We start from the raw sequence: 27,038 nt of genomic DNA, 5'->3' as shown, positions 1-27,038 counted from the left end.
GTCCCTCTGAGCTCTTCCTCCAAGGAGGAAGGGTTGATGGTGGTGACTCAGAGGCTCCCAATTTCCCCCCTGTGTTTTAGTGCTGCGTAGCTACCCGATTTTTATTTACTACAAATACATTAAGTACAGTCCAAGGGGTTACCCATGAGAGTTAATTTACCTTCACTTTTCAGTGTCCGGGCCAATTCACCCATTCCTTTTATGTATTTATTTATTTTTAAGATCTCTTTTCCAAATCACCCTTTGGTCTAGAAGTAACCTGATCCAGGAGAAACACCTCCTCTGCGGAAGGTCGCTCAAACCGCACCTTCTCTCTCTCTGTTCCTCCTTAGGGTTCTATCCCTCATCGAAAGCTTCCTTTGGAATGCGGAGACCTAGCAACCCAGCTACAGAACAGGTAGGTGGACTTTCCCCTCCAGGGCCCACGCCCAGCTTCTGAAGGCTGGGAGAGGGGGAGGGAAACGAGCTCCAGCGAATGCCAGTGGAATGCTGGCTGGATCGGAGATGAGGAATCTTCATATCTAAATATATTAAAATAAATATTTACCGAACAAATAAAGGAGAGAGCTACTCAGAGCCCAGCAAGGTAAGCTAAGCCAATCTTTTAACGCATCTCAGCCGTTAACACCAGGTACCAGCCAGCCTTAATGCTAACTGCCTCAGATTGCACGCAATGTACCCCAGAATCTTGCGGTGTAGTGGCACCAAAAGCCCTCCTTGACAGGCTTTCAGAAAATGTGGGTTTACAATGTGTGCTTGAGTCCCTCCCTGCTTATAGAGATCATTCTGATGCATATACATTTACGGCACTCGGTGCCCAAGTCATTCAATCTACACATTTTATTAAGAGCCAAATATGTGCTGGCCTCGGCTATAGGCATTTGAGATGAAGCGTACAAAACAAAAGAAAAAGATCTCGGCTCCGGCCGAGCTTCTCCTAGTTAGGCAAAACGACGAAAACGTATTTTAGAATGATGCAAAATTAGGTGATAAGTGTCACAAAGGAAAAGGTTGCAAAATGATTACTGAGGCCAAGAGCCTGCGGATGAGAATCCACAATTGGGGTTCTGGCTCTGATATGCCGCTAAGACAGGCGAGCAGAGCTGCAGGACGCGCTGACGTCGGGAGACGACGAAGAAATTTTCTGCAGAAAGTGACAGAACAGAATTCCGGTTTCTGCGGAGGAGATGCAGGGCAGAAAGGGACCGAGATTTGCGTTGAGAGGAGCACACGGGAGACGCTCCCCACAGAGCCCAGGGGATGCTCAGGCGATAAACTACCGTAGTCCGCAAAACCCCGACGCCCCCAAAATGGCCTCTGAGGCCCCTGCGCGACGCACCCCGCCCGCCCACGTGACCCCTCCGCCCCTCCCGCCCACCGGGCTGGGGACCCCGGGTCCGGGTTCCCGCAGAGCTTGCCCCGCCCCCTGCGGGAAGCCGACCAATAGAAGGAGGGGTAAGGCGGGGCGGGAGGTGATGGCCAATGGGGCGGAGCTCCTGGGAAGTAACAGGTTGGTGGGCGGGGGAGAGGAGGGAGTTGAGAGCCCGGAGAGGCTGGGCTGCCGCTGCGCGTGCAGCGCGGGCAGACGGAGCGCGAGCCCCTTGCGGGTGTGCGAGCCCCGGAGCACCGAGCCGGCCCCGGGTGAGTGAGCCTGCCCCGAGCGGGGACACCTGAGGTATGGGTAGGCCCTCAGGAATGTGCCTGAGCGGCAGGGTGGAGACATCAGATGCCCTCCTCCTGGGCACAGGTGCTGAGTTTAGGAGGAGGGGCGGTCAGAGTGCGTAGCAGAACTGCGAGCTGGCCCCTGCTCCACGGTGTCAGAAGCAAGTGGCTGGGAAGGTGCCAGGTGTGGGCACCCGAGGGTAAGGTTATTCCCAGGGCATGCGTGCGTTTCAGCGCTACGATCTCTGGAGGTCAGGCGCCAGCCCTTGGGGCAGAATTTCTCTTGGCGACCTACATGGGGGCGGGGGAGGGTTCAATCCTACTGGAGCAAATGGAAGTGCCTCCAGAGGTTCAGAGACTGAAGTGGAGATATCAGCATGTGCTGGTTTTGGGGGTGACCCTCCCCGTCAGTCCATGCTGGCCGCTGACACCCTCCTTTTGGCTTTGGAAGTGCTCTGAAATGTGGGGTCATTCCCTTACCATTTGCCTACAGGTGAAAACTTGCCAGGAAGGCCCTAGGATATGAGGACGGGTCCACTCTCCCCCCCCCCCCCCCCGGCTCTTTGCTAGGTGTGAGATTATTTTTTCTTCTTCCTCTAGAAAGAACTGTGTGTGTTTTTCATGAGAGGGGAATGCAGAAGCATAAATTTCTGGACCCACAAAATAGCTGAAAATGCTTTTTCGGGGGTGTGGAACGAGGATTGATACTGGGTTTCTGGCCTTGAACTTGCTGTACGGCAGAGGCTGACCTTGAACTGATTGCCTGCCTCCAGCTCCCAAAGCTGAATTTACATGCTTATGTCACCACACCCACCTAGAAATAGCCTTCTTTCCTGGGACTGATGTCAAATCTTCCCTTCAAGCAAATGTATGTGTATATATATATATATTTCCCCCCTCTAGTTCTAGATTGGGGGACACTGGTGAGATTTGGATGCAGCTAATTTCCTTGACACCTCATAGAATCCTTTGACTCCCTGAAGCCCTAACGGCAACCCTGACTCGTGACCGTTGATGACTGACTGTAGGCACTAGTGGTGCATGAACATAGGCAGAACTCCCTAGGAGACCAAAGGACTCGGGGACTTATACCTCCAAATTCCCAGGCCACCTGAGAGGTGTATACTGGACCCCAGACAACTTCTGAGGTGAATTTCCTTGCCTTAGGCAGCAGTGAAAGCAGAGTCAGCCTTAGCTTGGCCCCTTTGATGCTCTGTCAGAAGACAGTTGCTGTAATTGGGAAATAATTAGCCACCGCTATGTTTGTAGACAAGCTACCTACATATTCCAGGGCAGCTGTCCTCTCATCCGGGTGTTTGGGAGTTTGGGTCTGGCTCTGGGGGCCTGCCTATTCAGAGATTTGCCTGATTCTAAGAAGATTCTGGCTTCCTGTGGTTCCCAGGCTGGCCTGCCTGCCTGCCCTTGTAGAAGAGGGGGTAGGGCTAGGTTTTTGTTTTATTTTTGTTTTTGTGCCAGGGAGGGGAGAACCAAGGGCCTGGGAGCTGATGGAGATAAAGTGTAGGACCAAGAATGCAACTTTGGGAGGGAGTGGTGGAGGGACACAGTCTTCCAGTCACACACTGGCTTGTCACCAAGTTCTTTGTGCATCTCTAACTACTGCCTCCTCCCTCCCCACCTTTTGCCTCCCCCTCCAGAGTCTCAGCCTTGACATGTAGGCTGGACAGAGCTCCCATTCTTGATCTTGTCTCTGCCTTTGCTGTGGAACCTCTCTGGTCTGCTTTGCAAGGTTCCAGCTTAACCTTATGGGCCCTCCCTTCTCTTTGCCTCTCAAACCAGTCCAGCCAGTTTGTAAGAGCCCAGTTCTTCATTGTTTGTTTTTTTTTTTTTTTTCTTTTTTACTGCCACTGGCCAAGCAGCTCCAGGTTTGGCTCTCAGGTTTCTGCTTTTTCAGTGGACCTGGTCTGGAGTCCACTTGGGGAGTTCTGTTTGGGCCTACAAGGAGCCTTCTTATCAAATGATAAGGCCACTAAGCTCTCTGTTTTTATTTTGACCATTTATTTCCTTTCTTGTTACCACTGAGGTGGTTCTAATTGCTGTTCTTTTAGTTCTTCCGCTTTCTAAATGCTCCAGTTTATTCAGCACCCAGCACATTGCTGGGCCCTGTGTCTGTCAGCCCTCCCTCCCTACACCCGAAACCACCCCACCCCCACCCACTTCCTGCCAGAAGTCCAGGGACCCTGTCACTCCTAGTTGGAAGCCAGATGCGAATGGCTGGGCCAGAGGTGATGGAATTGGGGCAGGGCAGGCTAATGAGTAACTCAGGGAGAAGTGGCTGTCTGGTACAGGTGTAGTGTTCCTTCTCCCAGCGTTTGGGCAGGAGTGGCAGAGGCAGACAGATGGCGCTGAATTAACTTCTGCTCTGGTCTTTTCCCAGTACAGTTGGTGAGAAATGCCCTGGGCATGTGCCAGGGGAGGGAAAAGAGGGTCAGGCATCTGGTGAGAGCACAGGCCCTGGACTTCATGTTGTTGGTCCTGACTATTGTTTACCTGCCTGGGGCTTATGCAAGGCCTCTGAGCTGCCCTGCTCTCTTGGCCCCACCCCACTGTCCTCTGTAACTGAAGGCGGATAGGTTTCGGGTTTTCCGTGTTGAATCATTTAGAGCTCTATTTTCTGACCCAACCCTAAAGATCTCTTGTCCTGGCCCCTGACCCACAAGTCCTGGAATTGATAGTGATTGAGGTTGGGGGAGAGGGTCTTTTGAACCTAGGGGAACCGGGATAGCACCCCTGTATTGTCTGGCACCCTAGCCCAGGGGCTGGGCACTGTGCTGTGCCTACACATGAGCTCCTTGACCTGCTCTGGAAGATCTGCTGATATACTGACAGGGCAGAACTCCATCATAAATAAATCATGTGATTTCTGAGAGCTGGCAGTTTAGGTACACCTGATTGATTGTAAGATCAGGGCGGCATAGGGCACAGAGTCCAGACCCAGAAGACATCTTGTTACTAAGGCACAAAGAATGCTGTGAGGCATCAATTGGGCATATTTTCTGCTTCTGGGAGAGCCTGCCTTGGTTCAGGATACAGCCTTCAAAAAGTATTCATTTGCATTCTCCATGTTCCAGGCAGAGGACAGCTGAGAGTCTTGGTCTTTGTCTTGAAGGAGCTTATTTTCTAGTGGAGGAGACAGGAAATAATCTCTTCAGTAAATGTGTGGAGGTAAACTGAGGTAAACCTGCAGGTAGCATATGAAAACGATGGAAGCACTGCAAGAAACTAGCTGCTTTTCCCAATGAGACAAGCTTGACTTTGCCTCTTTCCTCTATTTCTTTTTTTTTTTTTTTCAGATATCTGCCAAAGCTTGGGCATGCTTTTCCATACACATGGGGCTTTCTCTTTCCCTCTGAAGCCTTTTCCGCTTCTGCCACACAGTTCCTTTCCTGCCGTAGGGTTGGATGCTGACCTCCATTACTGAACCTGCCTGCTTTCTTAAAGGCAAGGTTTTCTCTTTCCTGCTTCTTGCAACTTCTTTTCGTTTTCTGCCTCCTGGCAACTGCCGAGATAGATAGTCTCTGTTGTTGCTCTCTCAAACTCTCATAACACTGTTTCTAAGTTATATTAATGAAACTTAAGAACCCAAAGAGGGAACCTCAATTTCCTCAGCAACAATACTTAGCTACTTGGTGAGTTCAGGACCAGCCTGGGCTACATAGACCTTGTCTCAAAAAAAATAAAAAATAAAATAAAAAAATTACATGTTATAAAATTAATACATGTGAAGAAAGAAGGGAAGCAGTTTGTTTATTACTTATTTTTATTGAGGCAAAGTCTCACTGTGCAAGTGAAGTTGGGGATCTTGAACTCATGGCAATCCCCCTGACTCAGACTCACAAGTGCTGGTAGATCCTGACTCTAGTGCTGTGGTTATCAACCTTCCTATTGCTGCGACCCTCAATACCTTATGTTGTGGTGATTCCAAACCATGAAATTATTTTCCTTGCTACTTCATAACCATAATTTTGCTACTGTTATGAATAGTAATGTAAATACCTATGGTTTTTGATGGTTGTGTGTGACTCCCATAAAAAGGTCTCTCAGCCTCCAGAGGGTTAAGAACCTCCCCAGGTTAAGAACTACTGCTCTATTTGAAGAGCTCCTCCCCTCTGCCTTCACACACGTAAGGTTCTGTGTTAAAAGCTGTGATGGGCTGTGTCCTGGAGGAGGTGCATTCACAGTCCCAGGACCCCCACAGTGAATCATTCCCAGTAAAGGGTTTCTCCCTCCCCATTCCTTTCTGCAATTGGGAAAGGATGGGGATGCTAAGGATTCCCACAGTGTTCATTTCTCCCCCAAGCCCTTTCTCACATGGGCTCTGCCCCTCCTGCTCATCACCTGCCTTTAGCTCCCCTGGTTTCTTGGCTTCCTAGAGTTTATACTATCTCTGAGAGGGACCTTGCCAAGTTTCCTTGGCCAGAACCCTACAGAGAGTTGACTTGGGTGTGATTGTTTTTCGGTCTGGCACACCTGAGGCTCCTCCCTACTCCTCCAGTAGGGAGTAGCAGAAGGAGTAGGGGAGCCCCATTTGCTGATGTTGATTTGCTTGGAACAAAACCTCCCTTCCCAAGTTCCAGGAGCCAGAGCACACCTGGAGCACATTCCATTTGATGACTCCAAGCTTGGGCAATGTAGAGCAGGAAGTTGGCCTCTGGATGGCCTTGTCTGTATCCTGGAGCCTGCTTCTTCTGGGTCCTTGGACTAGCACACTAAAGCCCACAGTTAAGGGGCTGGAGATGAAGCTCTGCGGTAGAGTGAAACCCTGAGTTCCATCCTAGCCCTGCATAAAACCAGGCCCAGTGGCTCACCTGAGTAATACCACTACTCAAGAAGTGGAAATAGAAGGACCAGAAGTTCAAGTTCATCTTCAGCTGTGTAAGGAGTAGGAGGCCAGCTTTGACCAGATAAGACCCTGTCTGGCCCCACCGAAAGAAAAAGAAAAAAAAAAAATCATATTTAAGTCCTCCCTCCTCTCCCATCTGCTTTCTTTTTTTCCTTTTCTCTCTTGGTGCTGAGGACTGAATCCCAGATCTCACCATACATGTTAGACAAATGCTTTATCACCGAGTCACAGTCCAACCGGAAGTCCTTTCTCAAATGTGTAGTACAGCTACACAGTACCAATTTCAAAAGAGACAGAAAGCTACACAGTAGAAAGTCCAGAGAGCAGGATCTCTTCTGTCTTTGTTTGGCCCTCAGTATCCTCACTCCAGAGATATCACAAGTTTAAGTGTCTGCCCATAAGCAGGATGCCACGTTTTGTGATCTAGTTATTTTAATAAACTCTGCAGTAGGAGGTTTCCTTTTTCAAGGGAGTGGAAACATCAGATGGACAGGCTTTGGTGTCCACCTTCACTCACTGACCCATGGCTATTTGTGTTGTATGTGAGGATCAGAATATTATCTTCAAAGTCTTAATAAGCCATAACCCTCAGGATTGTATCAAAGGAAATGAATTATTTTGGTTTGTGGGCCTCAAAGTATCTTATCTGTCTTATTTTGATTTTTCTTTTCTTCCTGTGTTGGAGGTCAAACCCAAGGCCTTGTACACTCTAGGCAAGCTGTCTACTAACAAACTACCTCATAGACCTTTCTTACTTTCTTGCTTGCTTGCTTGCTTTTTCAAGATAGGGTTTCTCAGTGTTTTTTTCTGGCTGTCCTAGAACTAGCTCTGTAGACCAGGCTGGCCTTGAACTCACAGAGATCTGCCTGTCTCTGCCTCCTGAATGCTGGGATTAAAGTCACAACTGCTGGTCTCCCTAGATTTTTCAAAATGTGCTATCTGTATCAAGAATATCAGCATCACCCAGGAGAAGTTTTTGAGGAACATAAATTCTCAGATCCCGCTCTAGGACTAATAAGTAGAAATTGGGGATAGACTGCCATACATAGCATTTCTCCTGCTCAGATAAAATATGAGAACCATTTTCTGTAGAAGGGACTGACTAGGTAGTCAGCTTTCTTGAAGCTGGGTTTCTCATTCAGGCTCCTTGGCTAAAACTGTTTTCTTCGTCTTCTAGGATCCCTTCTACATGAGAAGCAAGCACACACGATGGCTGATCCCCGGGGCCCTGTAGACCATGGAGTCCAAATTCGCTTTATTACAGAGCCAGAGGATGCTACTGAGATGGGCACCCTTCGCCGGGGTGGGAGGCGCCCTGCTAAGGATGCGAGAGCCAGTACCTATGGGGTCGCTGTGCGTGTGCAGGGCATTGCTGGGCAGCCCTTTGTGGTGCTTAACAGTGGAGAGAAAGGAAGTGACTCCTTTGGGGTCCAAATCAAGGGGACCAACAACCAGGGGTCCCCAGGAGCTCTGAGCTCTGATTCAGAGCTCCCCGAGAATCCCTACTCTCAAGTCAAGGGATTTCCTGCCACTTCTCAATGCAGCACATCTGATGAGGAGCCCAAGGACCCCTGGAAAGGAAGACTGCTCCGTTCCCAGTCACAAGCCTCTCTGGTAGGGCTTGCGTCTATGGGTCCTAGCAATAGGAGCACCAGCTTGCTGGAACTAGCCCCTCAAAAGACTCCCCGTGTTAACACCATTGACACTGCCCCCTTGTCTTCAGTGGACTCACTCATCAACAAGTTTGACAGTCAGAAGGGGGCCCCGGCCCGCGGTCGGACTGGCCGCCGCATGCGGACACTTCCTCATGAACAGCGCAAGCGGAGCCAGAGTCTGGACAGCAGGCTCTCACGGGACACCGGTGAAGATCGGGAACGCCGGTCAAACAACCACTGGTCCTCTGGTACAAAGTATGACCACTATGTGGACAGTTCAAAGCAGCCATCTAAGAGCCAGAGCCCTCTCAGCAGCTTTAGCCGTTCCCGTCAGACTCAAGACTGGGTGCTTCAGAGTTTTGAGGAGCCACGGGAGAAAGCACAGGATTCTGCCATGGTGCAGGTCAGAAGTCATCCCTCTCCACTTCCAACCCCTACCTTTGCATCAGCCCACAGACGAATTCAGATGACGTAGGGGCAGAAAGTCTCTGCCTTTTGTTCTCCATTTTATTCACTAAGTATCCACATACACCACATACTTTCACAGGAAAATGGAAATGAGCATGGAGAGTTAGCCACTCTTCAGTCACCAGCAAATGCTATTTTGCAGGGTCTGGCACAAATTACTTAGGACATAGCTCACAGCTGGTTCTTGAGAGGAGTGTCATCTGCAGCAGCAGCACAGAGATCCACACTGCTTGGACTTTTCTCTGGGCTGTTCCTCAGGCCTAAGCAGTGTTCAACGTGCTGAGAAGCCTTGTTTCCCAACTACCACCTCTGTTCCATTCAAAACACACAGGTACTTCTGGCCTAATCTTTCCTTCCCTTCCTTTCCTCTCTTCTTCCTTTTTCTCCCCAGTTCAAATCAACTCCAGACCTCCTCCGGGACCAGCAGGAGGCAGCACCACTAGGCAGTGTGGACCATGTGAAGGCCACCATCTATGGCATCCTAAGGGAGGGGTGAGTGGGGCCCGCCCCGTAGTGGGAGCATGGACTTCCCTCCTTGTCCTCTGGCTTCATTTCCCGCCTTCCTTGCTTTCCCCCTTTCCTCCATTCACCCTTGCTTCTGTCCTTCTTTCTGTCTTCTAGAAGCATGGAAAGTGAAGCATCCGTGAGGAGGAAAGTTAGTTTGGTGCTGGAGCAGATTCAGCCTCTGGGGGTGAGTGGCTTTCTAGGGATCGGGGCAAGGGTCAGGGCTAGGGCCTTGAGACCTTCAGGGATCTGGATGTAGACTCGCTTCCCACCCTCCTATTCCCCGATACCTCTGGCAGACCGTTTCTCCTGCTTCTACTAAGGCTCTGGCAGGGCAAGGTGAGCTTACCCGAAAGGTGGAGGAGCTGCAGAGACAGCTGGACGAAGAGGCAAAGGTGAGGCAGGCTATGGGAGGGGTGAAGGGTCCAAGGGAAGATGTTGTGTTGGGGGGTGGATGCCGAGGCTGGCTTTTTATTTTGAGACTGGGTCTTCCTGAGTAGGAGTATCCCTGGCTGGCCTTGAATTCACAGACATCCTCCTCACTTGGCTGGGATCAAAGTTGTGTGTTGCCATGGCCAGCTGGGCTGGCTCTTCTAGGTACTAGGACAAGTACTGTCTGTATTATATGACAAGAAGTCAGTGTCCTAGTCCCAAAAAGAACTTTGAGTTCTCTGGAACTATGGGTGGAGCACATTAGAGTTCTACTTCTTTTTCATTTTCCCCAGGACTCTGTATCTCAGATCTGCTATTTACTGCTTATATAAAGCTTCAGAAACTTGCTTTGGTTCTCTTTGCAGTGGTATAGCTCAGCTGATAGAATGCTTACCTTGCATGCATGAAGTCCCAGGTTCAATCCCCAGTACTGACTACAACCAGTTGTGGTGGTACTTGCCTGTAAGCTTAGCACTCAGGAAGTAGAGACAGGAAGATCAGGGTTCAGAGTCATCTCTGGCTATTTATCAGGACAAGACTGGGTTATGTGTAACCATGTTTCAAAAAAAGAAAAGAAGGGCTGGAGAGATGGCTCAGTGGTTAAGAGCACTGTCTGTTCTTCCAAAGGACCTGGGTTCAGTTCCCAGCACCCACATGGCAGCTCACAACTGTCTGTAATGCCAGTTCCTAGGGATCTGACACCTACACACTAATGCACATAAAATAAAATAAATTATTAAAACGAAAAGAAAATTATTTATATTCTACTCTACGTGTCTCGACTTTTTCTCGTCATAATTATGATCGGTATCATTTACTGAATATAATTTTTATGGCAGATACTGTCCAGGGTAAAACATAATCATTATAATGGCTGTGCACAGTATCAGCAGGACTTTTTCTGATGAGAAATCTGAAGATCAGAGAGGTTGAAGGAATTGCTGTGTGCAGCCACTCTTTCTCTAAAACCTGAACTTTTTAATTTTACTTTTTATTTTTTTTGAGTTGGGAGAGCAGGGCCTGCCTATCTCTAGCACTGCAAAACCAAATGTGCAGAAAATAGAGAACTGACCCTGAACCATGTTATCCAAGAATGACCTTGAAGTAGCTTCTCATCCTCTTGCTAAATTTTGGATGACAGATGTCCATCACCATGCCCAGTTTATACAGAGCTGGGGATGGAACGTAGGGCTTTGTGCATGCTCGGCAAGCACTCTGCCATCTCGCCACACCCCCAACCCCACGCCCTCTCTAAATGCTTTCCTTCTTCTCACAGTATTGCCCTGTACATAGTTGGAGTTTGGTTTGCAATCCTCTCATTAATGGTGCAGGTAATGGTTAAATGAAATCAAAGTTAATGGGTTCAAACCTTGATTCTGTGTAATTAATCTTAGTTAAGCTCTTCAAGTATTCAAGTCCTGTTTCCTTAACAGTAAGTGAAGATAATAATATACTCTTTATTTATTGCAAAACAGATTACTCTAAAACTTAAAAGCTTAAAACAAGCATTTCTCAGTGTCTGCGGCTGGAGAATCAGGGATCAACTTAGCTGAGTAACTGTGACTCATGGCTGTTATTGTTAGAACACCTAGGGGACCTATAAGGTTTGATAGGGTTTTGTTGTTGTTGTTTGTTTTGTTTATTTTTTTATTTTAGGTGTTGTTGTTTTTTTTTTTTTTTTTTTTTTTAGACAAGGTTTTACTCTTAAGTCTAAACACTGGCCTGGAATTCACTGTGTAGTTCAGCCTGGCCTTGAACTCATAGTGTTCCTCTTGCTTTTGCCTCCCAAGTGTCAGGATTACAGGCATGTGTTACCATGCGGAGCTATACGGAATGTTTCTACAAGCTTTTCCTAGTCTCCATTTTGTTTCCAGAAGCGGCAGAAGCCAGAACCATCCAGGGTTGGGCTAGAGAGGCAGCTGGAGGAGAAGGCAGAAGAGTGCACCCGACTGCAGGAGCTGCTGGAGAGGAGGAAGGGGGAGGCCCAGCAGAGCGCCAAGGAGTGAGTGCAGCTGATGGTGCTCATGGGTCACCTGGGGCAGCCTCCATGGGCTTGGTCTCAGAGGTCAACCCTCCTAGGGTTGAAGGAGTCAGAGGGGAACCTGCAGAAGCTACAGGGACCAGGATTGTTCTCTCTTCCTTTCTATGGTAACAGTGAGGGTGCTTGGTGTGGAGATGGGCTACCTGTGGTGCCTGTCTGGGTTTCTTGTCTTCTTGGTTGTGAGCCTAGCCTTTAACACCTGAGCCATCTCTCCAGCCCATGGGGTTCTTAGTTTGTAAAATGATTCTAGAACTATCAGCTACCTCCTGGGACTATTGTGAGGGTTTACTCACTGAGTCAGCAGGTGTCTTCTGTCTGTGAGTGATATTGTTTATGTGACAGGCTCTGACATGGGCTCCTGAGGTACATCAGTGAGCCACATAGGTAGGGCTCTTCCCTCCAGAATCTTAGCTCCCAGAGACGGGACAGACAGTAAACAAGGGGAACATGCAAGTAATTGCAACACTTGAGAAGGCGCTGAGTAGAGCAGACTGAGACAGGTCAGGAGGGCCAGGGATAGGTTGAAGCAGTTGGGTATGAGGGTTCATTTAAGATTTGAACAGGGGCCTGGAGATGGCTCAGCTTAACACAAAACCCCAGGACCTGAATTCAGTCCCTGGGACACAAGTGAGAAGGAGAGAACTGACTCCTGCAGGCAGTCCTCTGACTGCCACACAGATGCCTCTCATCCACGGTAAACAATAAGGAAGGAAGGAAGGAAGGAAGGAAGGAAGGAAGGAAGGAAGGAAGGAAGGAAGGAAGGAGGGAAGGAAGGAAGGGAAAGAAAAAGAAAAGAAAGAAAAGATTGGAATAGGGGCATGGTGTAGTTCATTGGTGAAATGCTTGCCCAGTTTGGCAAGGCCTGCCTATCTCTAGCACTGCAAAACCAAATGTGCAGAAAATAGAGAGTGTAGGGAAGTTTAATGTATGGTAGGTATGTAACCGCCTGACACAGTGTCCAGTAATGCTATCTATCATTAGGCTTCAGAACATGAAGCTCCTCCTGAGCCAGGAAGAAGGACATCGGCAGGGGCTGGAGACCCAAGTGAAGGAGCTGCAGATCAAGCTGAAACAGGGCCAGAATCCTGAGCCTGCAAAAGAGATTCTTCTAAAGGTAAGAAAAGGAGGTGCAGGGTGTCTATTCTAGCCTCGGTTCCCAGTAGCATCCTCAGGCCTGCTCATCTACTGTTTTCTTGAAGTGTGGAGAGCAGGTAGGTTTTCAACAGTGCTCTTCAGTGTGCTTTCAGTCAGACTCAAAGGTAGTGTGAGGCTGGAGCCCAGAATGACAATTTTCTTTTATGCCACAGGCAGTTTGGAGGGCAAGAAGCACCTAATACCAGACTGATTAAAGTATGAATACATTTTCTTTTTGGAACTGGGACTTGGCTAAGTTGTCCATTCTGGCTTCTAACTTGTGATCCTTCTAATTACTGGGATTGGCAGCATATGCCACTTTGCCGAGGTCTCAATAAATAATTTTTGACTAAATGGGTCAGTTATTTAATAGACAGAGTGAGTACTAATATGGTTACTGTTGCATTTCCATCTTCCTTTTCTTCAGGACTTGCTAGAGACCCGGGAACTCCTGGAAGAGGTCTTAGAGGGAAAACAACGAGTAGAGGAGCAGCTGAGGCAGAGGGAACGGGAGCTGACAGCCCTGAAGGGGGCCCTGAAAGAGGAGGTGGCCTCCCATGACCAGGAGGTGGAGCACGTCCGGCTGCAATACCAGCGAGACACAGAGCAGCTTCGCCGGAGCATGCAAGATGCGACCCAGGCATGTGACAAAAACTGGGGCTGGGAGAAGAGGGCACTGCCAGGGAGTGGGGCTTCCTGATTAGTGTGTTCTTGGACTTCTCATGATCGCAGCTAGGATCCTTCCCTAAAGGACACATACGAGATGTAGTGAGAGCCTTGCCAGGTTGGAAACTTGCCAGGGCCGAGAGAGGAGTTACAACCCAGAAGTACCTTAAGGATGTGTGGCCAAACTCTGTAGGGAAATAAATAATGGAGGGAGCCTTCCTGCAGATGACAGAGAAGCGGGCTGAGCTTCCTAACATCGCATTAGCAGGATGTCAAAGTGTCGCTGATATGGTGCTCTCTGCGCCCCGGCTTCCCTTTTGCCTTAAAGTGAGCTTTGCCTTCTGAGCCTCCTGGTGTCCATTTCTCTCGTTCTCTAGGACCACGCTGCAGTGGAAGCTGAGAGGCAGAAGATGTCTTCCCTGGTGCGGGAGCTGCAAAGGGAGCTAGAGGAGACGTCAGAGGAGACAGGGCATTGGCAGAGCATGTTCCAGAAAAACAAGGAGGAGCTGAGAGCCGCCAAGCAGGAGTAAGACCCATCTGCCTTTTGCAGGGGCATTCACCCTGACTCTTACACCCCACCGCCTCTCCCTCACACTACGCTTTCACACGCGTGTTTCCAAAGCTGCTTGTTCTCCTTGCCTCAGTGTCTGTGGCAGTGGCCTCCAGAGGGCTGGTTCCTGTTGTCCTGTGAATCTCTTCTGTGTGGGAAGTCTGACCTTGATCTTTTATCTTTGGTATATAACCTTGCTGAGCTCAGAGTGCTGCAGCTGCGGATGGAGAAGGAGGAGATGGAAGAGGAACTTATGGAGAAGATGGAGGTCTTACAGAGGGACTTGGAGCTGGCCCGAGCCGGTACAAGAGACACTCAGCAGGTGGAGGAGCTCAGAAAGGTACTCAGCACTTGGTGTGCAGAACGGCAGGTGGGGTGAGCTGCTGCTTCACCGGTGCTCTTCTGCCATGCTAGCGGGGCAGTTCTCATGAGTGTGGGTTTCAAGCTTCATCTGAGCAGCTCAATTTTGGCCTTCCAGCTCTGCTGGGCTGGTCTCCCCGTTGGTTATAGAGTTTTCTAATGAAAAAGGCTGTCAGCAGCCAGGTTGTGGCATAGGCAAAAACTGCTGGCCACCTCCTAGAAGACATCTTAGGTAACCAGATGCAGGTGGGTTTGTAAAACTTCAGGGGCATTTTTGCAGCCTCAGAACCGTAATTTGTTCATCACTGGAAAAACTTCTCTTTCAGCAGGAAACTCATTAACTATGCAATGAAACAAATGTTTTCTTCAAATGCCTACTTATTAATTTACATTAAGAAATATAATCCCTGGACTGCAATGCCAGTATCAGCTTGGCTAGCTGACCTACTTGAGAAACCAAATAGTATTTAGAAAACACACAGTCTGGACATGGTGCTCAAGGGGTCTAGTGTTTGACATGCATCTCCCCAGTATCCCCAGTCTTGTTGGCGGCTTGGTGACACAACATTCCAAGATTATCACATATATATATATATGTTAAAGTCAATCCTTTTTTTCATCATGCATGGATGATGGTTCATAAGAGTCATGAGAAAGTCATAAAAATAGAAATAAACACATAAACACAGTTTGATATTCTAAGTGTTATAATTCATGAAGGATAAGAATGCAGCTAATAGGCCAGGAGTGGTGGCACACACCTTTAATCCTAGCATTCCAGACGCAGGTGGATCTCTGTGAGTTCAGGACAGCTTGGTCTATAGAGTGAGTTCCAGGACAGCCAGGTCTCTAGAGAGACTCTGTCTCAACCCCACCCTCCAAATAAAAAAAAAAAAAACCCTACACACACACACACACACACACACACACACACACACACACCAAAGAACACAGCTAATTATTATTGGATGACAAAACTATGTTGTTGGGAAGTCACAAATACCATGGAGAGTGAAACCTATTGATGTATTAGCTGACATGGCCAACTTGACAGCCCTCCAGACAATCTCATTTATCACTATGCCTCAAACAGGAGGTATATTTTATCGAATATTTAAACAAAATGTAGATGAGGGAAGCAGCCTAACCAAGTCCAACACAGACCAGAAAGCCGGCTGTGTTTCCTTTTCTTTGTAATGAGTTTTGTTAGTGTCTACATTATAGAGTTACTGCATAGTCCATGGCCCTTCAGTCTTATTGAAATTTTACAAATTTCAAAAGTGCCTAATAACTAAAGAGAGTAGCTGTTTATAATTATAAACTATAATTAAAGAGAACCATAGTTTATACATATTTTTTATAAATTTTTTAAGATTTATTTATTTTATGTATATGAGTGTTCTATCTGCATTTACACCTGCCAGAAGAGGGAATCAGTTCACATTATAGATGGTTATAAGCCACCATGTGGTTGCTGGGAATTGAACTCATGACCTTTGAAAGAGCAGACAGTGCTCTTAATCACTGAGCCATCTCTCCAGCCCCTATACATATTTTTTAAAGAGATGGTTTTTTTTTTTTTTTTACATTTCTTTATTATTTATACAGAATTCTGCCTACGTACCAGGAGAGGGCACCAGATCTCACTATAGATGGTTGTGAGCCACCATGTGGTTACTGGGAATTAAACTCAGGACCTTTGGAAGAACAACCAGTGTTCTTAACCTCTAAGCCATCTCTCCAGCCCCATAGTTTATATTTTAACTGCCCTTTAAAAGTAAATTTAAGATCCATTAGTATTTATTGTGACATATTTTTGTGTTTTGGTTTTTTTGTTTTGTTTTGGCAGCCAGTCTTGTTTTATAAAATTCTATACATAAAATTCCTCTATTTATTTATTTTCAGTTTTTTGAGACAAGGACTCACTAACTAGACCAGGCTGGCTTTGAACTCATAGAGATCTTCCTGCCTCTTTCCCAAATGCTGGGATTAATGTACCATGATTGACCTAAAATTTCTCCTTTCAAAGCAGATCATTCAGGGGCTGGAGAAATGGCTCAGCAGTTAAGAGCACTGGCTGCTCTTCCAGAGGACCTGGGTTCTTATTCCCAGCACCCACACGGCAGCTCATACCTATTTGTTACTACTTCCATGGAACCTGACAAACACCAATGCACATAAAAAATAAGTTTTTAAAAGGCAGACATTTCAGTGGCTTTTATTATATTAATTGTATTGTGAAGCCATCACTATTATCTAGTTACAGAATATTTTAATCACCCCCAAAAGCACCCCATGCCCATTGGTGGTCATTCTCTCTATGCCCTGATAACTTTGTCCCTCCAGATTTGCATAAGCTGAATAGTTCATATAATTATAATTCTGTAATATGTGGCTTTTGATTTCTGGCTTTAATTTTCAGCTGTTATAATTTTTATTTTTTAAGATTCAACTGTGTGGTAGCAAGTATCTTCATCTTTTTGTTATTGGGGTACACTGCCACTCCTGGTTTCATCCAGTTTTATGGATATATGTGCTTTTTTTTTTTTTCTTAAGACAGGGTTTCTCTGTGTAGCCAGGCTGGCCTTGAACTCACAGAGATCTGCTTGCATAAGATCTGTCTCCCGCAGTGCTGGGATTATAGGCATGCGCCATTGTGCCTAGATTTAATGCTCTATTCTTGATTAGTGTATTTTGTCCATTTTCCAAATTAAGGACGTGTGGATTGCTTCTGTGTTTGACATACAGTGCCTGATCTTGCTAGGAGCATTTACAAACAAGTTTTTGTGAGAACTGCCACTTTTCTTGGGCACATCACTTAAGAATAGGATCGCTTGTCTTGTGGTTAGTCTGTGCTTAGCTTTTTGTGAGTCTGCCCAACTGCTCTCAGAAGCAGCCTTAGCATTTATATTTCTTTCCATGGTGTGTGAAGAGTCTTACTTCCTCCACTTCCAGGAACCTTATAACCGAGTCGCCCCACTGTTTTCTCTCCCTTCTAGGAGCTGCGACGCACCCAGGGGGAGCTTAAAGAGCTGCGGGCAGAGCGGCAGGGCCAGAAGGTGGCCGGACAGCAGTGGGACCAGGAGGTAGAGAAGCAGCTGGCGGTGCTGAGGGCTGAGGCTGATCGAGGCCGAGAGCTGGAACAGCAGAACCTCCAGCTGCAGAAGACTGTGCAGCAACTGCGGCAGGAGTGTGAAGAGGCTTCCAAGGCAAGGGGAGTGGGTCCAAGGCTCAGGAGGTGGAGGATGAGGGGTCAGGAGGGCTGAGAAGCCAGTGTGGGGATGGATTGAGCACCTCTGGAGGCCCATGTGTGGTGAATAGCAGATTTTGGCAGGATGGCTGCATCAGTGTAGGGATAGGGTTATCAGGGAGGTTCCTTGCTGGGGCCACCCCTCCATCTATGGCTGCTGTGAGCTTCTGGTGGGTTCTTGGGTGGCCCCTTCTCCTGGAGATGCATGTTTACCCATCGGAGCCCCACGGTTTGAGCCGGTTCTCCCAACTGCCCACAGGCTAAGCTGGCATCAGAGGCAGAGGCCATGGTGCTGGGGCAGCGTCGGACAACAGTGGAGACCACGCTTCGGGAGACCCAGGAGGAGAATGATGAATTCCGCAGGCGCATCCTGGGTCTGGAGCAGCAGTTGAAGGAGGCCCGAGGCCTTGCGGAGGGAGGGGAAGCAGTGGAGGTTCGACTTCGGGACAAAGTGCGTCGGCTGGAGGTAAGGGCTCTTGTGCACCTTCCGGGCTCTCTTTCATCTAACCTGAACCCTAGCAGATAACCCGTTTCCCTTGTGTACTCACATGCACTGCCGTCCCTCAGTACCCAGCATCAGTTTTAGCGCGCTGGCGTGCGCTGCACTTCTCCCTCAGCGTGCGGCCATGGGTTCTATTGCCAGCACTGCTCTTTTGCCCTTACCACATCTGTTAAGCTTGGGTTTGTTTTCTGGAATGACGACGTGGTGGAAACATTTCAAGCTCTGCCCTGCTGTTTTTGTCTCCTATCTCTCACCTGTTGAGGCCTGCACCTTTTGGCATAGCTATAGCCATTTTTGTTTTCAGGCCCACCAGCCACATCATCTCGGCTCGGTGCTGAGGTAAAAGAATCTCTGTACAAGGTCAGGCTGACTATAAACTATGTTTATGTTTAATGAGAAACTCTATGGCCCTGTTGTTGCTAGAAATTCCCCAGCCATAAGCACAGCTGGCTCCAGCTGCCAGGCACACTTCCAAGGTTAGCTAGAACTGCTTGTCTAATTAACAAAATAACTAGAGTCAGAACTGATCACCCCGTTCCACCATCCATCCAATTGCATTTTTTTTTTTTTTTTTTTTTTTTTACCTTTATAAGCTAACTCTGAGAAACACTCAGTGTCACAGTTTGGCTCCTGAGTCCACCGTGTCTCTGACCATGGTCAGTCTTGGGGTGTTGTGTTCAATAAACCATCTATATTTGACTGAGATTGGTGTCTGAGTGGTTTGAGTGGCTTCCCCCACACCCCAACATCACCCTTTTGCTTTGATTACTAGTTCCTCTGAGCCTGTTTGTAGTTCTCAGTCTTGGTTGTTTTTTGAGTCAGGGTCTCACTATATAACCCCACCTGGTCTGAAACTCACTATGTTGACCATGCTGGCCTTGAATGCACAGAGGTCTGCCTGCTTCGGCCTCCTTACCTTTTTTATAAATAACTTTCCCATCTTTTCCATCTACTTACCTCCAGTGCTTCAGCCTGAGCTTTTCCTTCTCTCAGCCCAAACTTCTCTCCCGCCTCCCAGATAGAGAAACAGCAGCTACAGGAGGCTCTGAATGCTGCCCAGGAGGAGGAGGGGAGCCTGGCAGCAGCCAAGCGGGCTCTGGAGGTCCGGCTGGATGAAGCCCAGCGGGGGCTGGCACGCCTTGGGCAGGGACAGCAAGCACTGAGCCGGGCCCTAGAGGAAGAGGGGAAGCAGCGGGAGGCTCTCCGAAGGAGCAAGGCCGAGCTGGAGGAGCAGAAGTGTTTGCTGGACAGAACTGTGGACCGACTCAACAAAGAGGTGAGCATAGGTTGTGTGGACCCTTAGGAAGCCTTGCAGAAGCTAACCCTGGAGGTGGGCCAGCATGTGTGACTAACTTTACTCAAAGATAGGATCAGGTCAAACCTTTGGTTTTTTTAGAAAAAAAAAAAAAAAGTTTAAAAATTTATTATTATTATTATTATTATTATTATTATTATCTTGGTTTTTGTTTTGTTTTTGAGACAGGGTCTCTCTGTGTAACCTTGGCTGTCTTGGAACTCACTGGCTGGACCAGGCTGGCTTTGAACTCACAGAGATCCATCTGCCCCTACCTCCCAAGTGCTGAGAATAAGGGTGTATGCCACCATACTTTGGCTCTTATTATTATTTTAAAATTAGGTGTATATTTCTGTGTCGATGTGGAGGTTTATATGTGTACATGTGAGGTACACATATAAAGGAGGTCAGAAGAGGGCATAAGGTCTCCTGGAGCTAAAGTTATAGGCAGTTTGGGGCTGCATATGGGTGCTAGAAACTGAACTCAAGTCTTCTGGAAGAGCAGTATATACTTAACTGAGCCATTTCTCTAACTCTTCCTATTTATTTGTTTGTTTGTTTATTTTGGAGACAAATCTCATGTAGCTAAAACTAGCATTGAACTCTCTAAGCATGTGCCACCATGCCCAGGCCAAATGTGATATTCTGCTTATGTGACAGATGTCTTGTGGTCTTCATTCTTGGAGAATAGTCCTAGGAGATTGCTTTAGAAGTCTAGGAGACCTAAACATAAGAATTTACATTAGTAAAGGTTTAAATTTCAGAGAGAGGAAGAAGCAAGTGAGATAAGGAAATCAAATTGCTTTTTGCTGGTATGGTTCTTCCTCCCAATCTTATTTTACAAAACAAGGCTAGCTACTAACAATGTCAATTTAGGAAATATATATATATACATTTTATTTTCTCTGAAATGGTAATTGAGGGTTTGTCATAATTTAGTTGGAAGACTTTTTTTCTAAGTGCTATATTTTAGAACCACTTGAGTTTGTAAACTTGAGTTTGCAGAAATAGGGTCATTGAAGGGTTACTTAATTATCCCATTTTATAGATGGGAAAAAAAAGAGACCAGAGATGATAAGCAAGTGATAAAGTTATGATGTCCAGGCATTTGAATATAGCTACTAGCCATATGAGAGATCTAGACCAGGAAAGCCATAGAGGGCTGCTTACCAGAAAGGAGGCTCTTGGGAGACTCCTGGAAGCTGGGTCTAGAGAAGGGACAGAACATTTGATATATAGAGGTACAGTGCTGAAAAAAACAAAACAAAACAAAACAAAAACCACTTTTCTTTGCATTTCAGCTGGAGCAGATTGGGGATGACTCCAAGCTAGCCCTGCAGCAACTCCAGTCCCAGATGGAAGATTACAAGGAAAAGGCCCGGAAGGAAGTAGCTGATGCCCAGCGTCAGGCCAAGGATTGGGCCAGTGAGGCCGAAAAGAACTCAGGGGGGCTGAGCCGGCTTCAGGATGAGGTAGGAGCCTAAAGAGAGGAAAGTGTCCTTGGGTTTGAAGATCATTGCTCCTCACTGAACTATGGCCTGAAGTGCTAGAGCCAAAACCACTTGGAGCGGCACACTGAGGTAGAGGGGGTTGTTCATACTAGGACATACAAGAGGGGATCATTTATAGAGCAGTGGCTTCAACCTCTGCTGCAGTCACCTGGGAGATTTAATTTTTTTTTTTTTTTAATTTTTTTTTAAGACAGGGTTTCTTTGTACAGCCCTGGCTGTTCTGGAACTCAGAGATCCGCCTGCCTCTGCCTCCTGAGTGGTGGGATTAAAGACATGTGCCACTACTGCTAAGATTTTTAAAACTTATTGCATAAACATCATTTCCTATTATTTAGATCATAATTTGGGACCTAAGATCACTTTTTGTTTCGTTTTTGGTTTGTTCTTGTTGTTGTTTTTTGACATAGGGTCTCAGTATGGCTGGCTTTGAACTGACAGAGATCTGTTTGCCTCTGCCACCTAAGTACTGGGATTTAAGACATGCTCCACCATGCCTGGTAGTTTTAAAGACTCTTTAAATAGCCACAGTGGTGTCTGTTCCCCAGGAAAAACTCTCAAGTGATTCCCATTTGTTTAGAACATTTTAAGACAATAAAGAAAATAATCTGAACTTGACTCTTCTGTCACCATGAGCTGGCAGTTCTGGGCAAGTACTCTCCCACTAACCTGTGCTCCCAGCCTGGCACTAAAGAATACCAGTGGGGAAATACTTCTTCCCCGGACAGGCTGCTCCCACCCTCCACCCCTGCATTTCAGTTAGGCTGAGCTGTTGCATGTTGTGTTTGGTCCCAGCTGCAAAGGTTGCGGCAGGCTCTGCAGACATCTCAGGCTGAGCGGGACACAGCACGGCTGGACAAAGAGCTGCTGGCCCAGCGGCTGCAGGGGCTAGAGCAAGAGGCTGAGAACAAGAAACGCTCCCAGGACGACAAGGCTCGACAGCTGAAGAGCCTTGAGGTAAAGACGCTGGCTGAGTGGGGACAAAAGGGGTTCTGGCTCAGGCACAGGTGAGACTTAAATGAGGAAAGGAGCCAGTGTTTCCCCAGCCCTTTTCTGTCCCAGAGAATAAAACTTAAGAAGCCACAACTGATGGTTTTTGTGGGTTACAGTGTTTTAGCAACTGTGAACTGAATGCAGATATTGAGACATTCATCTTTTGTGTTTGGACACTGACCTTCTAGACCTGAGTTCTGCCTGTCAGTAGCTGGCTGGAACTGAGCAACGGCTTTCCTCCCTTAGAACTGTAGTCTTCAGTTTGCTGTCCTTGAAAGTAAGAATAGCAGCAAGAGTATATTGCACTGTGAGTGTGGCATGTAAGTCTCATCTCCTCTTCCAGATCAACCTGTGAGGTGGATGGTCTCATCTCCATTTTACAGATAAGGGAAACTGAGGCATGGAGATAAATAACTTTCCAGTGGAGTGAGTCCAGTGCTAGAAAACGGTAGGACTGGTTTTCAGGCCCAGGTGGTTGGCCCAAAGTCACGATTTTAGCTTCTGCCTGGTACTGCGTGGCTTTAATCTGTCCCACACTCTGGAAAAGCAGCTTTTCCCGTCTTAGCCTCTGCTGAGGAACTTAAGTTTCACTTTCAGTTTTTCCATTAGGAAAATAGTTCTCCAAATCGGAGTGGAGTCTTCCATTTGCCTTCCAGGCCAGCAGAGGGCGCTTACTCCATAGAGGCTTTGAGCAAGCAGGAGCAAGGACCAGAAGGTTTTGGAATATGCCAGGGAGAAAACTCTGTGGGACTGAAGTTTTGACAGGGCCTTGATAGGAGTTTAACATTCTAGGGCCCAGAACTTGGGGCCGAATTGACCTTTGGCCCTTCTGCGGCAGGAGAAGGTGGCACGACTGGAAGCAGAGTTAGACGAAGAGAAGAACACGGTGGAACTGTTAACAGATCGCGTGAACCGTGGCCGTGACCAGGTGACTCCTGACCCCTCACTGTGCCTACTCCTCACTGTAACACCCAGCTCTCTCAAAGACAGCGTAGCTCCCCTGTCCTTCATAACTTAGACAGTTCTGGCAAGGCAGGGTCTACTTCAGGATCTCATCTGCCTTGGAAAAGGGTAGACAGGTTTCCTTAGGTGGAAGGAAGGCAAGAATTGGAGTCTGGGGAAAGAGTCCTGGTGGCCCAGGTTGCTCTGACCCCAGCGAGGTCAGTTTCAATTCAGGGGTGCTGATTGTGGGATTTCGAGAGCCTTCTTTCAAATGGCTCCTCCCATTTGAATACCTATAATTTCTTCTTTTAACTTGACACCCAACACATCACTTTTTAGTTTATTTTTTTGAGACAGGGTCTCTCTAGGCAGCTCTGGCTGACCTTGGATTGTGCAATGTAGACCAGGCTGGCCTCAAACTCACAGAGATCCATTTGCCTCTGTCTCCCAAGTGCTGGGATTAAAGGTATGTACCACTGTGCCCGCCTCCAGACATCACTTCAATCTATAGTATTCCACTCCTTGTTTCCCCTCCCATAAAACTTATATCAATATTATAATGCAAAATATATTTAGTCCAATTTCAAAAGTCCCTTTAGTCTTCTAGTTCTAATACTATTCAGGAGTCCAAAGTTCAAAGTCTGTTCTGAGACTCAAAGCAGTCTTTTAATTGTAAGCACCACACCATGTCTAGCATCCAGGGCTCGTGGTGACATTATCCGGCTCTAATGGCCTTGGGCAGGCCTTCTCCTCCAGCTCTGCTACCTGCAGCACATACTCTCCTCTCTCACCAGCTCCTCTTGGCAGATATACCCTGTTCCCAGTACCTCAGGCATCTTGGCGTCTCCAGTGCAAATTAAACTTTACTTTCACAGATTATGCAGTAGCCTTTCAGGGCCTTTTGCAGGACAATCCATCATAATGTGGAAGATAACAGCATCATGGCAGTGGGAACTGTGATGGCTTCCTCAAATCTAGTTAGGCTGGGGAACATTGAGAGGGGGTGCTGTTGATTCCAGGATGAGAGTCCTTAGTTGCCTGAGGATTTGGAGAACTTGGGGTTCAGCGAGTGTCCTCTAGGGATCTGCTTTTATTGATCCACTTGGCTGGGTTAGCCTTAGTCTTCTCCAAGTCTAATTCCTCTCGCCACCCTTACAGGTGGATCAGCTGAGGACAGAGCTCATGCAGGAGAGGTCTGCTCGACAGGACTTGGAGTGTGACAAAATCTCCCTGGAGAGACAGGTGAAAAGGAGTCTTGGGGATAGAGTCAGGGGCCAGACGGGGGACCAGCTAGGTGCTGAGCATGGAATTTTCCCGTCTCTCTCAGAACAAGGATTTGAAGACCCGGCTGGCCAGCTCAGAAGGCTTCCAGAAGCCCAGTGCCAGCCTCTCCCAGCTTGAGTCCCAGAATCAACTATTGCAAGAGCGTCTGCAAGCTGAAGAGAGGTGATAAGAACCTGTCACTCAGCCCCCTCCCCCTCCCTTGCTTCCTCTTGGTCTTTCCTTCTCTGGGTCTTCCTCCATCTTCTACCTCACACCTGGCCAACCAGGTCTCATCTTCAGGGATGAGTCCCCCTTGGCCGTAGTATAGCTTAGAGTTGTGGTAATTCTGGGATGTGTGTGGCTTCTCTCTCCCTGGTTCTTGAGATCTTCCCCGGACTCTCCCCATGTATTGGTGAGGCTCATGACAGAAAAGTCCTGGGAGGCAGTCCAGTGCTAAGTAAAGGCTCCCTTATAGAGGGCAACAGCTATAGATCTCCTTCTCCTCTCCTCCTTCTCAGAGAGAAGACAGTTCTGCAGTCCACCAATCGGAAACTGGAGCGGAGGGTTAAGGAGCTCTCTATCCAGATTGATGATGAACGGCAGCATGTCAATGACCAGAAAGACCAGGTGACCACAGGGCACCCTGTGTTTTCTGAGGCCCAGGGAGGTCGTTATCCCCCATAAGGCGTCTACACATTTTGCATGTGTAAGGACATAGATTACCCTCAGAGGTTTAGCCTAGAGTAGAAGGCTCTGTATTGAGTGTGCTCGTTTCTCTAAGTGTTATATATACATTAATTCATTGACTCCCCAAATAGTTTTTGTGCCATGCTTATGTGGGGGTTGTATATGTGTATGCATGTGCAAATTTTGTAGGTAGGAGGGAGTGTGTGGATTGTCCCTTGTCAGAATCATTGCAGGGGAGGCCCCAGCCCTCCATAGTAGATGCTTTTCTGATGTGAGGACTCGTGTCCTGCTTAGCTAACCCTGAGGGTGAAGGCTTTGAAGCGGCAGGTGGATGAAGCAGAAGAGGAAATTGAGCGGCTGGACAGCCTACGGAAGAAGGCTCAGCGGGAACTGGAGGAACAGCATGAGGTCAATGAACAGCTCCAGGCCCGGATCAAAGCCTTGGAAAAGGATGCCTGGTATGGCTACCCTTCAGTACCTCACCGTGCTCGTGGGCGCTCACGCGCGTATGGGAATGGTTCCTCCCAAGCTGGATAAGGAGAAATCTGTAGTCTCTTGTCCCTGCCTAGAAGCCAGTGTGGTTACTTCTTATATCTTAGCTTCTATCTTCCACTTTATCTTCCCAGATCCCTTACTAGTAGGAGACCATTCAAGTAGCCTTAGGTCTTAGAAGAATTACTCCCTTAGTGTGGAAGGGTGAGTGTCTCAGTCTGTTCCTTTTTTCTCTGACTCAGGCGAAAAGCTTCCCGCTCAGCTGCTGAGTCAGCCCTCAAACATGAGGGGCTGAGCTCTGATGAGGAATTTGACAGCGTCTATGACCCTTCATCCATTGCATCACTGCTTACTGAGAGCAACCTGCAGACCAGCTCCTGTTAGCTCATGCTCTACTAAGGACCACAAACGGGCTTGTGGTCAAGCCTCGCAGCCATCATCCATCCATTCTCTGCTTTGCTCTGTCCTGCCTGCCTCAGAGTCTTGTTGTTTTTATTTTTTTGTTGTTTGTTTGTTTTTTGTCTTGTTTTGTTTTTTCCTCTAAGGGTGATTCAGTTCAGACTTAAGACTGAAGTCAGGGAGGAGTCAGGGTGATGGTAATCAACAAATATATTAGCAATGAGCTGCTAGGTGGGCTTGTCCTTTTCACTTGAAGAGTGGGTATTTAGGCCTGCTGAGCCCTTCCTAGGGTTCTGACCTCTCCATCATCTCCCCTGCAGAGTGGGCCTAATGGTCCACATATATACTAGGTGGGTCTTTGAAGAACAGGAAGGGATGGATGTTGCCATGTATGTAAAGCTTTATTTCTTTAATATTTAACCATATGGCTCAGGAAAATACCCAATGTTGTTCTGCTCCTTGAATCCCTACAACTTTTGTCCCTCCCCCTCTGGAGCAGGGGAGGGAGGATTATGGGTAAAGGGCATGGGGGTGTGGCTCTACCCACTCTCAGACCCTTCTTTTTGCACAGGCGTAGGTCCATGTGGTAGTCCCTAGCATCTCTTCAGTCACACTGCTTTTTGTTTTCTTCAAGTCACTGGGTCCAGGGGACCGTTCGACTTTCTTTTCCATCTTTACCATCCCTGCCTTGCTGCTTTACTCTCAGTGCCTTACCAGTGTGAGAGATGAGGATGCTGTTCTTGCCTTCCATAAACCTGCACATTCATACCTCTCCAAAGACCAGCCTTTCCTCATTGGAGGCTCTCAGCCTGTCTTCCTTCCCCAGTGACTAGGCAAGAGAGCTACAGGCTGCTCTGCCAACCAGCCTCCAGGAGAAGGACTTCTATAGGGTGGTGGGGACTGGCTCTGCTCAGGGTTTCCATCTTCTCGCCCTCTGTGACTCTGGATGCTGCCATAGGTGGTTGTACCTGGGAACCATGGCGGCATTTTATACAGGCTCTAAAAGCAAACATCTAGTCCCAGTGGCCTCCTTGTGGCTTCTCAGACCAGATGTACCCAGCCTCTGTATAGATCCTTGCTTTTCTCAGGAAGTGGGTCCTGATTCAGAGCTTTTCCATGAAGTTAGAAGCTGAATCTCAGAGATGGGAAGGGGTAACGGAGAATATATTCCTCCTTTGAGTTTTGGGGCGTGCCAGGTTCTGGTGGGTGAAGGTAATGGGGATGGTTCACCTCTTATTTCCAAAGTAAGTTCTGTTCTCATTAATGATGTGTAATTTCATGATTAAAAAAAGATATTCTGAAAATCAGATATTTTCTTCCAATCCAACCTCAGTTTATTTTAAATTAAATATTAAAATGACATATCTATATTGAA

The 27,038-nt window shown here is 47.6% G+C and overlaps 1 protein-coding gene across 6 annotated transcripts; it reads left to right on the top strand.

The window, feature by feature from the left end:
* Positions 1-270: 270 nt before the first annotated feature.
* Cgn (cingulin) lies at positions 271-27,038 on the top strand. Of its 6 annotated transcripts, none has more exons than XM_060393167.1 (21): positions 271-397; positions 7,701-8,581; positions 9,038-9,138; positions 9,268-9,337; positions 9,474-9,545; positions 11,457-11,584; positions 12,605-12,737; positions 13,185-13,397; positions 13,801-13,949; positions 14,181-14,313; positions 17,333-17,542; positions 17,843-18,049; positions 19,104-19,361; positions 20,681-20,851; positions 21,683-21,844; positions 22,719-22,808; positions 23,981-24,064; positions 24,150-24,268; positions 24,604-24,712; positions 25,067-25,230; positions 25,507-27,038. In XM_060393167.1, exons 2-21 carry the CDS (start codon positions 7,733-7,735, stop codon positions 25,646-25,648), a joined length of 3,564 nt encoding a protein of 1,187 aa, XP_060249150.1. In that variant the 5' UTR covers positions 271-397; positions 7,701-7,732; the 3' UTR covers positions 25,649-27,038. The 6 variants fall into 6 exon arrangements, with proteins under 6 accessions (XP_060249150.1, XP_060249146.1, XP_060249151.1 ...); XM_060393163.1 differs by having other exon boundaries at positions 9,450-9,545; XM_021648100.2 differs by lacking the exon at positions 271-397 and adding an exon at positions 1,528-1,641.

The sequence above is a fragment of the Meriones unguiculatus genome, chromosome 10, assembly GCF_030254825.1.
Source record: "Meriones unguiculatus strain TT.TT164.6M chromosome 10, Bangor_MerUng_6.1, whole genome shotgun sequence".
Taxonomy (NCBI): domain Eukaryota; kingdom Metazoa; phylum Chordata; class Mammalia; order Rodentia; family Muridae; genus Meriones; species Meriones unguiculatus.
This window is presented reverse-complemented; position numbering and strand designations above follow the sequence as displayed.

Excerpts from the sequence above, each read along its gene's own strand:
- Cgn (XM_060393163.1), top strand. The coding sequence starts at position 7,733 with ATGGCTGATCCCCGGGGCCCTGTAGACCATGGAGTCCAAATTCGCTTT. Across the intron at positions 13,950-14,180 it reads CTGAGAGCCGCCAAGCAGGA|AGTGCTGCAGCTGCGGATGG; the intron begins GTAAGACCCATC and ends TGCTGAGCTCAG. Across the intron at positions 21,845-22,718 it reads GACAGCTGAAGAGCCTTGAG|GAGAAGGTGGCACGACTGGA; the intron begins GTAAAGACGCTG and ends CTTCTGCGGCAG.